The 13,704-nt window shown below is 35.2% G+C and overlaps 1 protein-coding gene across 2 annotated transcripts in view; it reads right to left on the reverse strand.

The window, feature by feature from the left end:
- Window positions 1-1,631: 1,631 nt before the first annotated feature.
- LOC121381165 (sorting nexin lst-4-like) overlaps window positions 1,632-13,704 on the reverse strand; it is an 82,989-nt gene continuing 70,916 nt past the window's right edge. For both annotated transcript variants that reach the window (XM_041510340.1, XM_041510339.1), the window contains 6 exons: window positions 13,382-13,485; window positions 12,509-12,612; window positions 9,853-9,930; window positions 9,032-9,198; window positions 8,095-8,301; window positions 1,632-5,900 (listed from right to left, as the gene is read on the reverse strand). In XM_041510340.1, the coding sequence (XP_041366274.1) occupies window positions 5,853-5,900; window positions 8,095-8,301; window positions 9,032-9,198; window positions 9,853-9,930; window positions 12,509-12,612; window positions 13,382-13,485 (708 nt within the window). In that variant the 3' untranslated portion in view covers window positions 1,632-5,852. The remainder of the gene's footprint in view (window positions 5,901-8,094; window positions 8,302-9,031; window positions 9,199-9,852; window positions 9,931-12,508; window positions 12,613-13,381; window positions 13,486-13,704) is intronic.

Raw genomic sequence — 13,704 nt, forward strand, 5'->3', positions numbered from 1 at the left:
ATACACCTGGAAAATAATTAAGCACCACCCTGATTTTGGGAAGTAACTTATATTTCGTAATGTACTGTGATTATTTAATTGACCCATTCCATGTAAATTGCTATTTTTTTGTGGACATTTAATTAGCATATCACATGATCACATGAAAGTAAAGACAAAATATTATCCTAATTTAATGTGTAATGTTACAAGGGAAATGAAATGTGTCAATGTGAGTGAAAATGTAGGTAAATTAACTATGGGACTGGCGCTAGTTTGAAATGATTTGCAGAAGTGTTTTATGGCTGTCATGCTCGAACAAGGTCCAGAGTGTTAGGAAATCTTCAAAACTTCAGTATCTGGTGTAACCCCCACCGACACGGATGACCGCTTCAATACGTCTTCTCATGCCCTGGACTAGACGGATCTGACGTTGTGTGATCGCCCGCCATTCCTGTTGCAATGCTGCTGACAATTCTGCTAAATTTTGGACTGAAGGATCTCTCTGACTTACTCTTCAACCCAGAATGTCCCACAAGTTCTCAATCGGATCGAGGTTGGGGCTTCGTGCTAGCCAAGGAATGGTAGTGATTGCATTTCGCTGTATGAAATCCATCACTGCATGCATTCGATGGGGTCTAGCATAGTCATCCATAAACACTGGTCTCGTAGCCAAAGCATGGATGTCCCTCTGATATCTTGGCCCATTAACATTACCTTCAACAGTGACCAGATCCAAATTGCAATCATGCAAAACTCATCCCCACACCATCACAGAACCATCGCCAAATGGAATGGTTTCCTGGATGTTGTTAGCGGCATAGGCAGTAATTGGTTGTCTCCAGACACGAGTTCTTCCATCAGTCATGTGCAGAAGAAAGCGGCTTTCATCGAACCAATGAATCTTTCTCCAGGATGCAAGATTCCATATATGGCGTACCCAACACCATGCTAAACGTACTGCTTTGTATGCTGGTGTGAGAAGGGGACGTTTGATAGGCCTCCTGGCTCAGTACCCAGTGTTCTTCAGCCGATTCCTTACAGTCCTTGTTGACATGGCCCTGTTGGGAATCAAGTTATCTTAACAACGCCCCGTCTTCTTGTGGAGATGTTTTACGAGGTTGTTCTGGATGGTTCTGGATGGTTCCTTTCCTTGACGTCATTGGTTTGTTGGTGTTTTAGTATGAGTCGACTAATTACAGTAAGATTCCGACCCAACTAACGCCCAATTTGCATGACAATCCCGCATTATTCATTCCAGTAATCTGTCACCTAGTGGCAATGGACAGTGTTCGGTGAACCATTAGACACTTATTAAGCACAATAGTAAAATTATTTTCAAAAAACAAGCATAAACCTTAATTGAACAAAAACATGGTTTTCCCCCCATGTGAGAGTAGTTTTCTGCACATGCTATTTGTGCTGGTTCTTGACTGGCAAGGAGAGCGAAATGACTGTATGGAGCGTGGGAAGGGACATGATTTTTACAGTATTAATATTGCCTGGCTACCACCATAATAATAATTTGGTGACAATATAAATTGGGTGGTGGTTAATTAATTTCCAGGTGTTCATGGCAGAATACATAATAATCTGTGTGGTCAACTAGAAATATTTATATATTCTTTTTTCTTTTTTTTCTTTTTGTTATACTTATGTTTTTTTTTTTTAAAAACAGTTTTCATATGTAGACAATAATGTTTAAAGACCTATATGTTTTGTAGCAGATGCTTATCTTTATGTCTTCTTGTAAGCTTAAACAGGTTTCTCTTGCAATCTTCATAATAAATGTATAGTCATAACAGACTACAGACTATCTGCAAAAAAACAACATGCATTATAACCATTATTATAACAGCCAAGTGTTATACAATTGTTTAACAATTACTAGGTGTTGTAATGGTTGCAACTGCTAAGTGTTATTATAGTTAGGTATTATAATGATTGTAATAAACGTAGTTATGTGTTACAACCATTATAACACATAGCTGTTACAATCACTGTAACATCTAATTGTTACAATCTAGCTGTTTCACACATTACAACACCTACATTATAATAAACATTGTTACAACCATTATAACAAATAATTGTGACAATCAATGAAGTACTTTGTTATAACCATTGTAACAGATGTTATAACTATTATTGTAATAATACTTCTTAACTGTTACCACCAAACATGCCATTTCTTTGTGTATCACAGAACAAACACCAGTCATCTTGGAATAACACAGGTGAGCACTTTTAAAAGTTGTAGTACTACACCATACAGAATGCCATATAGGTGACAACAGTATTATGTAGCTAAAAATAATTCCGACATTAACCAGATTATAAACCACAAATATGAATTCTACAGTACCAGTACATCTCCTAAAATATAAACTGAAGAAAGTGGTACATTATATGGCTAGTTTTCGATTTAACAGAATCTTGTCACAACACCCGTAGATCATCTTCAGTTGTTAGATGAACAAAATCATGTCACAACACCCATAGATAATCGTCTTGTAACAAAACCCCTAAAATGGCACAGATTCTAGTGCTTAGTTTTACATGACATTTGTAATTAAAGCATAAAGGTATAGCTAGGACACAGTGGTGCTGGATGAAATAAAACTGCATGTATCTATTGCCCTCATAAAATAATGTTCCTACTGCCTTGATAAAATGTTTCCTGACAAGAACCAGTCACATTTATCACCAATGTTAGTGTGTGTAATGGCTTTATTAAATGTTCATGTCAACTTGAACTTTGATAGTGCAACTTTAAAGGTCACCCTGTCCTGTGGTTATGTGCAAGTCATCAGCCATGTCACTGAATGTTAGCCTCAAGTGTAATAAAGATCTGTGCTGTTCTGCCAGTGAATGTGTTAACTATGTAACCAGTGAAACACATGTTTCTCAACCCTCACAGATTTGTTCTCAAGTATATGTCACTGGCACTTTATACACATGTACATCTTAATTCACAACTGGCAAGAAGCAACAGTAATTCAGGTGCCTTGACTGTAACGTTTTTCAGTGGTAGCCCACCAGGCTACTACATGTAGGTTATAAAATCTGGTAGCCCTCAGTAAAAGTTGGTAGCCCATAATTTTAATAAATAAAAAAAAAAAAAGAGAAAAAAGCAAAATCATTTATTTTTATTTAAAGATGTTGTTTAAGGTGGGGTGTTTTTTTTTAGGAGTTTAAGCATCTTGTTAATTGCAGAGTAATGGGATGTGCAAAAATAAATCTAGTAGCCCGACGGACTACCGGGTTTAGACATCTGGTAGCCCGAGCAACATCAGTGGCTAAAACATCCTGGGCTACCGCTAAGGTCGAGCCATGGGCGTGTGTGAGAAGGATGTGTGTGTTTAGATTGTGGTGAATAAAGTTCATCGGAGGGGTGAAGTCATGCTCCCCCTGAACCCACACACATGCATTTGTTAATATGAATTAAGTTAGGAGAAAATACATCATATTTAATCACTTATGTAAGTCAAAACAATAATTTCAGCAAGATTAACGAAGTATGGTATTGCATGTTTACCACAGGATGGTAATAAACAACTCAGTATCTACTGTCTCCAAAGAGTTAACCTGATACCTGTATATGTCTGTTAATCAAATTGAGCAAGTTAACTCTTTAACAAGTTAATTTTGGTACAACAATCTCCAAATGATTTCCTTAATGTTTGTCTTAAAAAATGAACAACTTCAATTACCAAATTATTTTCATACTATACCCAGATTAAGTAGTGAATGCCTTTTGCTATAAATAATGGGTGGCTACACTAACATGTAACATTTTCATTTATAAAAATATCAATTAAGACCCTGAAATGAAATTATCCCGATAAAAGTACCTTTTTATATGTGCAAACTAAAATGCAACAAAACAAATATTTTTTTATCTATAATATGAAACATGATTTTTCAAATATTATTGTAACTTGTGAGCTAAGAATAAACAAAATTATTCTCAAGAGTTAAAATTATTGAAATTCAACTTACAAAATCAATTATATTTTGATCAGGGAGGTGTAGTGTCTACTGGGAAGTTTTCAACCTCCACTCACTGAAGGTACATTCCACTGATGCTCAACTAAAAGTATGTTTTTGAGGGATGGGGGGAGAGGAGTTAATTCTTTTCAAAAGCTAGGATCTGTTTTCATTTAATTCTGATAACTTAGATTGTTCACAATCATTATCACCAAGAATTCCTTCTGAAAGTTATTTTGAGACTTTGGGAATACTAACCGAATTGTTACTTGCATACTTCCTTTTGCTTTTGCCTCATTTCGTTTATACTTATTTCCGTGAAGAGTTAATCACCAAACCACATATATGCTACTTTTAAAGACTTTCATTCCTACTTAAAAATTCATAAAAATTCAAACGATAAATGTTATAGCTAAGTTATGGTTACTTTAACCATTGCAGAATATAGGAGTAGATGATTTGAAGAAAGGATTCCTGGGCTGGAACTTAAAAGACTTAGTTACCTATGGCAATTCATTCTCAAATATTTTTGCTCACCTATGGTAACTTTGAACCTGGCTTTGGCAATTTTAAATCAGTAATTTTTACAAGAAATAAACACAAAATTAAAAACCAAAAATGATCCCTTCAACAGGTCAAGTCAGGTCTTAGGGCTTAACGTGCACATTCAGAGCAAGCTGTTGTAGTGCACGCCTGTCATGGGCTCAGGTGTCAACTTACGCCGGCTCCTTCATCCAGGATAGGAATCCCCTTTGACCAATGGCAATCATGTTTATCCAGCCGCCAAAAACGCCATTGGTAAAGTGCTAGACCTATGGTAATTCATTCATCAGCTAAGGCAATTGCCATGGGTGCAATTGTTAAGTTCTAGCCCTGGATACGCAGCTGATTAATACACATTATGTAGGGAAACATGCACAGTCACTATTTACACACACTAACTGACACGTCTCAGTGATTGGAACAGCAGACGTACTCCACTGGTACACTTCAGCACTGACTATTGATCAATTCCTGAATAATCATCATCAACCATTAAACTCAATAACACTCACAATTCCAACTAATAACAAACTTTAACAACTGTAGTTTTCATCATAACACATTTCCAATCCATTGATTTGAAAACCACACAGAGGTCCTTATTACAGTTTATACACAGGTAGTTCCCAATGAAACCTTTAGCTACTGCAACTTATATATCTATTATACAGACTGTGCAGTTTTCAAATATTGCAGTTTGTATGTTCAAACCACTATAATAGTAACTGTTGTAAATGGAATTCTCTTTATGTTTCTTGTTAAACTTGGCAATTGCAGTTCATACAAATCTTATGATTTTTTTTTACTACTGCAGTTCACATACAGCTTGTGAAGTTTGATGACTGCAGTTCACATACACATTTGTGTAGCTTGTGAAGTTTTGACTACTGCAGTTCACAAACAGCTTGTGAAGTTCTGACTCATGTTTGCACTACCACAGTCCTGTCTGAATTATTGCAGTTCTTAGGGTGTGAATCACACTATTTCCAGCTTGAAGTTCTGCATTACTGTAATTCACAGCTTGTGAAACATATCAGCTCCCTCTGAAGTTCAGACAGTTGCCAACAGTAAATTTTAAATCCTTTTATCAAATGGCTCAACTCATTAAATTGAAAACAAAGTGTTCACAATCATCAAGCGTCCTTTGATAATCCTGCAGACATGGAGCTGAGTGTAGCACAAGTCATCTACTACACACACATGCATGCACACACACACACACACACACACACACACACACACACACACACACACACACACACACACACACACACATACGCACACATTCAAGTATCACAACTGTTGCAGTTATTCCCCACTGAAGTCACATTAACCACTTATTACGCATTGTCAAAGTGTTGCAGTGCTTGTTCCAATTTTGTGGTAATCTGAAATGACAGAAACTATATTGTGAGACCACAAACAAGGGCACGATACTGAAGAAAGTGTATTTATAATGTCATTTATCATATAATATCTTACATTTTCAGTGCAATCAAAGTATGTGATATTTTTCAGATCACATACTTTAAGAATTTGATAACTTTGCAAATTAGATGTAAATTAGTCGAGGACTTGGCACTAGGTTTACTGACATTTAAGCAAACGTACCTGGGTGACACTCCATGATTGATGCATGCATTCACAGTCATCAAATAAAAACATTTCAATGGCAATTTGACACTGAAAGCTGTCCAGCGTTCAGAAAACAAAAAACGTTAGGCATAACTTTATTTTGATGTAAGGACATCCAAAATGACGTCATTTCCATTCAAAAGTACACCGCGCCACATATTCTTACGTCATTTGAATATCTAGTAATGGCGGACTGGAATTAAAGTTGCGTGTACAGTTTACAAAAACATGTTGTATTAAGATTGAGCTTATATGATAAAGAGATTATTACCCTCATGTATTTCGGTATCGTCAATATCATATATTAGGAATAATTATAATGTATTATGCTCGCCAGAGGCTCGCATAATACAATTTTTATTCCTAATATATGATACTGACGATACCGAAAAACCCTCTGGTAATAACCTCTATATATATATATATATATAGAGAGATCTTGATAATGTCCAGTAAAACACTGAAGACTTCAGTGTATGTGAAAGTTTAACCTGACTATAAGCATGTTTGCAGTAGACTTGGTCTTGTTCTCAAATAAAATACAAAAATTCTGTGGAATGATAAGTCTCAAATGTTAAAATCTTAATTTGGTTTCCTCTCAAAACTAGTTCAGTGCTGACATAGAGGTCTCATCTAACAAATGTCCAATAATACATTGTCAGGTCACGGTTATGAGTAAAAGTCCACCAAGGGTACTCTGACGTGATTGTTTCTTTTGTTAGTAATAGTATATATACTTGTTGTATGCAAATATAAATGTGTAATTTTTGTAAATAACAACCTAACTGAAAAAGCTTTTTAATAAAATTATTTTGATCTTGACGTCTATTAGCAGCCATAATTAAAGTGTTGAATAATAAATGCAGTATACAATGATACAAATAAATGTTATGTCGGTTTACTTATTTATTTAATTTGTAAAGGCGAGACAATAAAAAAAAATCATCCGTAAAATAATAAGCAACATGAATGAAAATAATAAGGCAGGAAATGTTTTATTTAACGATGCACTCAACACATTTTATTTACGACGTAGCCCAGTGGTAAAGCACTCGATCGATGTGCGGTCAGTCTGGGATCAATCCCTGTTGATGGGCCCATTAGGCTATTTCTCGTTCCAGCCAGTGTACCACGACTGGTACAATGTATATCAAAGGCTGTGGTATGTACTACCCTGTCTGTGAGATGGTGCATATAAAAGAACTTTTGCTGCTAATCGTAAAGAGTAGCCCATGAAGTGGCGACAGCGGGTTTCCTCTCTCAATATCTTTGTGGTCCATAACCATGTCTGATGCCATATAACTGTAAATAACCGTAATGTGTTGAGTGTGTCGTTAAATAAAATATTTCTTTTTTTCTTTTTCAGGCCCTCGGATATCACAGAAACAATTGTTTCCTGTACTGTGTCAGTAGCATCATGGAACCAAAATTTTGTTTCCCATTATTATTATTTCGAGTACAACTATTCAATGAAGATAATATACATATAATTAATTTGTTTAAAAACCAGTTTCTGATGGGTTCCCATGATCACAAGGCACGGAACTGAAAAAGTGTATCCCATGAAATTTGAAATCCTATTGCCTGTGTCTGCTTTCAACTTTTGTAGGTCAGATAAAAGTAAGCACAGTGAAAGTTTTTTTTGTTTAATGACACCACTAGAACACATTGATTTATTGATCATCGGCTATTGGATGTAAAACATTTGGTGACACGCTACACTTTTCTATTAGTAGCAAGAGATCTTTTATATGCACCATCCCATAGACAGGATAGGACATAACATGGCTTTTAATGTACCAGTCATGGTGCACAGACTTGAGCAAGAAATAGCTCAATGGGCCCACCATCGGGGATCGAACCCTGACTGACCATGCATCAAGTGAGCGCTTTACCACTGGGCTTAGTCCTGCCCCTGAGAACAGTGAAGAAGCGTGACTTGTTTACCTCTCTGTAGAAGCTGATCTGCGCCTGGAGGTAGCTCTGCATCATCAGTTTATAGTCACTAACACGTTCGCGCTGGAAGTGGTTGATCTCGGCCAGAGTTCCGTACGATATCACATCCGCCTTCTGCATCACTAACTGGACCTCAGACTCGGACATCTTCTGATCCTCTTTCTGCTTTATACATTCCTTCGCTTTTCCTGTGGCTCCCTGTCAAATATATTAAGTAACCTTTAAAAATGTATCCTGCAATCACTGAATAAATTGGCAACATGATGACTGGATAAATTTTGACATTTTTAGTCAATTACCATAAAATAGGTCATGTGATCTAAATCCAATTTGATTCCTTTACTTCAATCTAGATTTTTAATTACAATGCTTATTTATTATTAATTATAGTTTTGTGTTGTGATTAAAACAACAAAACTTAAATATTTATTTATTAATGAGAGTTTATGGTGATATGACAAAAATTAGCTTCCTATAACAAATGACCTCATGGATCATGCATGACATCATATTGCAAGACTTTTCTAGATTGATGGTACACAATTTATTTACAAAACTGGACTAATTATAATTTGTTGGATAACAGGATAAATAAAATAACTGCTGTTTGAAGATACTGGCCTTATCCTACTCAGGTTGAATTGTGAATGCTGCTAGCTCAGACATCCTGTGGTATCCATCATTCTAAACTTTACAAGATAAAGCTAGTATCATAAGGTAGTAACAGATTTTCTCGATGTCTGTGCATAATGTAAACACAAACTATATAGTATGTGCATCACAAGTTATTCCCCCTTTTCCTTCATATATTATTAAATACAAGTATTATTATATATAATGACTGAAATGCCAAATGAAAATAGACAATAAACTGAAAAGATCAGGTGAAACCACATACTGACATAATGATCTAAAATAAGCGACAAACCTCGTGAACTTTGAGGACATCAGGGAATGTCTGCAAGATTCCCTTGTACTCGCCGAGGGAGTCCATTAGTGGTAGGATGTCTTTCATCGGCTGCTCCTCGTACATCTTGCCAATCTCACGGTACGTGTCACCAGTCTGGTCAATCGCAGCTGTCAGATTCTGCGAGTCTATCAGGCACACACAAATATATCAATGTTATCTCACATACAAATATATCAATGTTATCTCACACACAAATATATCAACATGATCTCACATACAAATATATCAATGTTATCTCGCACACAAATATATCAACGTTATCTCACACACAAATATATCAACATGATCTCACACACAAATATATCAATGTTATCTCACACACAAATATATCAATGTTATCTCACACACAAATATATCAATGTTATCTCACATACAAATATATCATTGTTATCTCACACGCAAATATATCAATGGTATGACATATCAATATCACCCGATACACACAAATATATCAATGTTATCATATATACAAAATATACATTTCACCCGATACACACAAATATATCAACATTACTAGATACACACCAATATACATCAACATCATCACACCCAAATATATCAATGATATCACATTAAAATATCAGTATTACCCAATACAGACAAATGTATCAAAGATATCAGACAAACACACCAATATATCAATTGATGCAAACAAGTTTGTTTCAATCAAAATTAAGTTTTTCATTTTGATATGTTTATTATCTCAGTAATATTTACCGTAAGCCTGTATTGTAAAGGCTTATAAAAGAAAAAGGAATCCACTGTAATAAAGTACTCACAGGCATTCTGGTCCAAGTTGAATGTGACAGCCATCGTTTTGAATCCATGACCCAGCTTAGAAAACTCCTTCTTGAAAGCTAAAACCAAACATGAACAAAGCTCACATAACAATGTGTAACTGTTACAGTGTAAATACAGAGCAACAACTCCACTTACTGCTCTATACTCCTCCACATACATCACATGCAAAACAAAGTTTAATATGTAATTAAGCAGTATAGCAACTTCAAAAGACAGCATAATTTAAATACTGCAAAGTTCAAACTACTTATTACGAAACATTTGCAAACACATTTCTATAAACTGTATATCAAATGCTTTAATAAAAATGTCTTTATAGTTGTATAAATTTTATACTTAGCTGCTACAAGTAGCACAGAATATGGCAATGTGGTAGCTATATCCCCCACATGAACTTAATACACACAACAGGAACAGTCCTAACAAACAGCTGTGTATGGTATATCATCTATATTCCCACATGTAGATGGTAATACTGAACTTCATACACAAAACAGGAACAGTTCTAACAAACAGCTGTGTATGGTATATCATCTATATTCCCACAAGTAGATGGTAATACTGAACTTCATACACAAAACAGGAACAGTTCTAACAAACAGCTGTGTATGGTATATCATCTATATTCCCACAAGTAGATGGTAATACTGAACTTCATACACAAAACAGGAACAGTTCTAACAAACAGCTGTGTATGGTATATCATCTATATTCCCACAAGTAGATGGTAATACTGAACTTCATACACAAAACAGGAACAGTTCTAACAAACAGCTGTGTATGGTATATCATCTATATTCCCACAAGTAGATGGTAATACTGAACTTCATACACAAAACAGGAACAGTTCTAACAAACAGCTGTGTATGGTATATCATCTATATTCCCACAAGTAGATGGTAATACTGAACTTCATACACAAAACAGGAACAGTTCTAACAAACAGCTGTGTATGGTATATCATCTATATTCCCACAAGTAGATGGTAATACTGAACTTCATACACAAAACAGGAACAGTCCTAACAAACAGCTGTGTATGGTATATCATCTATATTCCCACAAGTAGATGGTAATACTGAACTTAATACACAAAACAGGAACAGTTCTAACAAACAGCTGTGTATGGTATATCATCTATATTCCCACAAGTATTTGGTAATATTTTGTATGGTATATAATCTATATTCCCACAGGTAGATGGTAATACTGAACTTAATACACACAACAGGAACAGTCCTAACAAACAGCTGTGTATGATATATCATCTATATTGCCACATGTGGATGGTAATACTGAACTTAATACACATAAAACGAACAGTACAAAAGCTGAGTATGGTATCTAGTCTATATTTCCACATGTAGCTGGTAATACTGAATTTAATACACACAACAGGAACATTCTAACATCCGTGAATAGGTGGTTAAAAAAACACATCAACAGTTTGTAGCCAATGTTTTGGCCAAAATGGTCTTTATTTTCTAAATACAATTTTACAATATTCTGGCCTACCCTTCCTGGCTTAGATCATGGATATCTGTATATTCAGTGCATTTCTCATCACCCTAATCATTGTAGAGCAATAATTATGTCTTTTTTGCTATTCATAATTTTGTACAAGTACATCATTCTTTTTCTTCCATCTGCCAAACAAAAATTTAAATAGCTGAGTGAAAGAATCGCAATGTGTTTATGAATATAAACATTTATATTTCAAATTTCCTAGATTAAAGCCACACACCCTAGTTCCATCCAGTGAAAATAAATTATAATTTGGTTAATCTACAAACCTGTAACACATTTAGATCACGTTTTTATCAAATGGAGTGAAAAAGCAGGTTTTATATCGATAAATACCATGGGAATCCCCATGTCCCAATTGCTTGAAGTAATTTTGAAAGTTAGTATGCTGATGTCACCGGTAGATGTCGCTCGAAGCACAACAATGCCTACGTCACGACAAATTTCACAGAGTGCGCACAGACTTGGGGTGCGTTCTTTTCACCTCTCCTGGACATGTTCCAACTGTTCTGTCCTGGTTGTATCCCCTCTCCAGATATCGTAAGACTTAGCAAAATTATTGGTTTTAAGGGTTTGTAACGTTTTGTATTGAGACACTTACTTGTCTGAACTTTGTTACTGAAAATGTTCACTATCTGTGAAGAAATATCTCACAAATGAACAAGCAAATGATAACAAATCGGATGTTGATTGTGTGAACCGTGCATGAAAAAACAAACCAAACCAAAATGATAACGGTCACGTGGTATACCAACGTCTGTGACATTGAAATGGAAATATCCCATCTAAAAATAGATTAGACCTTGTCTGCTCAACGGTTTTTTCTCAAACATGCGTCCGTTTTTAAGAAATAAGAATTACAAAAACCAGGATTACCAAAAAACACTTCAGGTGAATGGAAATGTATATTCTAAATAATAAACGGTAAGTAAAGTGCAATTTTATTTGTGAAAAAATGGGTTTAATAGCAAAAAAACAACGCCGTAATGGTTAACAACTAGCCGTAACTAGGGTGTGTCCCTTTAATATCATTTATAGTTTAATGGATACAAAGAATAATTCCTTTAAGATTTTGATGACAGTGATTAAAGTGGAAATTACCAATACTTACACCCAGTATATTTCTTGCAGTTTTCACCCAAACCATTCAATAAAAATTTTGTATTTTCAGTCATGTTCATCACAAATTTGCAGAAATTTTCCATTTTCTTATCTCTGGAAGTAAAACAATAAAAAAACAATTACTGCAACATTGCACAAAAAATTGCATTAATGATGGTTGGTATTTTACTGCATAGGTTCTGCCACAGTAGACAGTAACCCAACATTACACTAAACATGTTTAAAATGGTACCTGGACCTTTTAACAAGTGATATTTCACTGACAGACTGGTTTAACCATATCCTTAACCATCTATCGGTTAACAATCTGTCAGCTAAATGTCTGTTGGCAAATGGTCACAATATGGTCTAAATCAAACAATATCAAAGATCAATGTCCAAAAAATCCATTTATCATATGAAACAAAGTTAAAGAAAATGTCTGTTTAACAACACCACAACACATTTTAAAAATTTGCAATGTAACATTAGGTGACTTACATGTAAGTCTTCAACACTAGAGAAAGAGGGAAACCCAATGCCATTACAGCAAGGGATCTTTTACAAGCACTTTCCCATAGACAGAGGAGTACTAAACATGGCCTGTGATGAACTGGGCATGGGATATTGATTGGTATGAAAAAAAGAAAAGAAAAACAAGCACTTTGCTGAACACCCTGCCCATTTTTAAAATGTCTACAGCACCCAATGTACCCAGGCTGTCTTCTGGTTGAGATTCTTTAGCTCAAAGATTTGGATTTGTAACAAATTCAGTATGATGCTCAATATTAGACTAACATACTTCACTTCACTGAGAGACTGAAAGGGCTGTTTAAACACTATGGTTTGTATAAATGTTAGTGAGATGTATTGAAATACTCACACGTCTGCCATATCGAGGTGATGGGGCGGAGTCTGTAACAAGAGGAAAAACCTTGCACCTTGATATTCATCTTTCTCCGACTTACGCTTGCCCTGCTTCCACCTCTGTTAAAAACAGAAAACATCACCAGGCTACAGAACAAACATCCTGGATGGCCTAATACACTTCATTTGTCATGGGAACATAAACAATGCACACTTGTCTTCGAAATAATAATGGAAATATATGTGCCAATATCAAATTATAGTTTAAGCAAGCAATTATTGGCATTTATCTTGTAAACTGATTCTTACAGACAAGAGCTATTAGTAAACAGCTAGAAT

Source organism: Gigantopelta aegis, chromosome 9 (assembly GCF_016097555.1).
Source record: "Gigantopelta aegis isolate Gae_Host chromosome 9, Gae_host_genome, whole genome shotgun sequence".
In the NCBI taxonomy this organism is placed as follows: domain Eukaryota; kingdom Metazoa; phylum Mollusca; class Gastropoda; order Neomphalida; family Peltospiridae; genus Gigantopelta; species Gigantopelta aegis.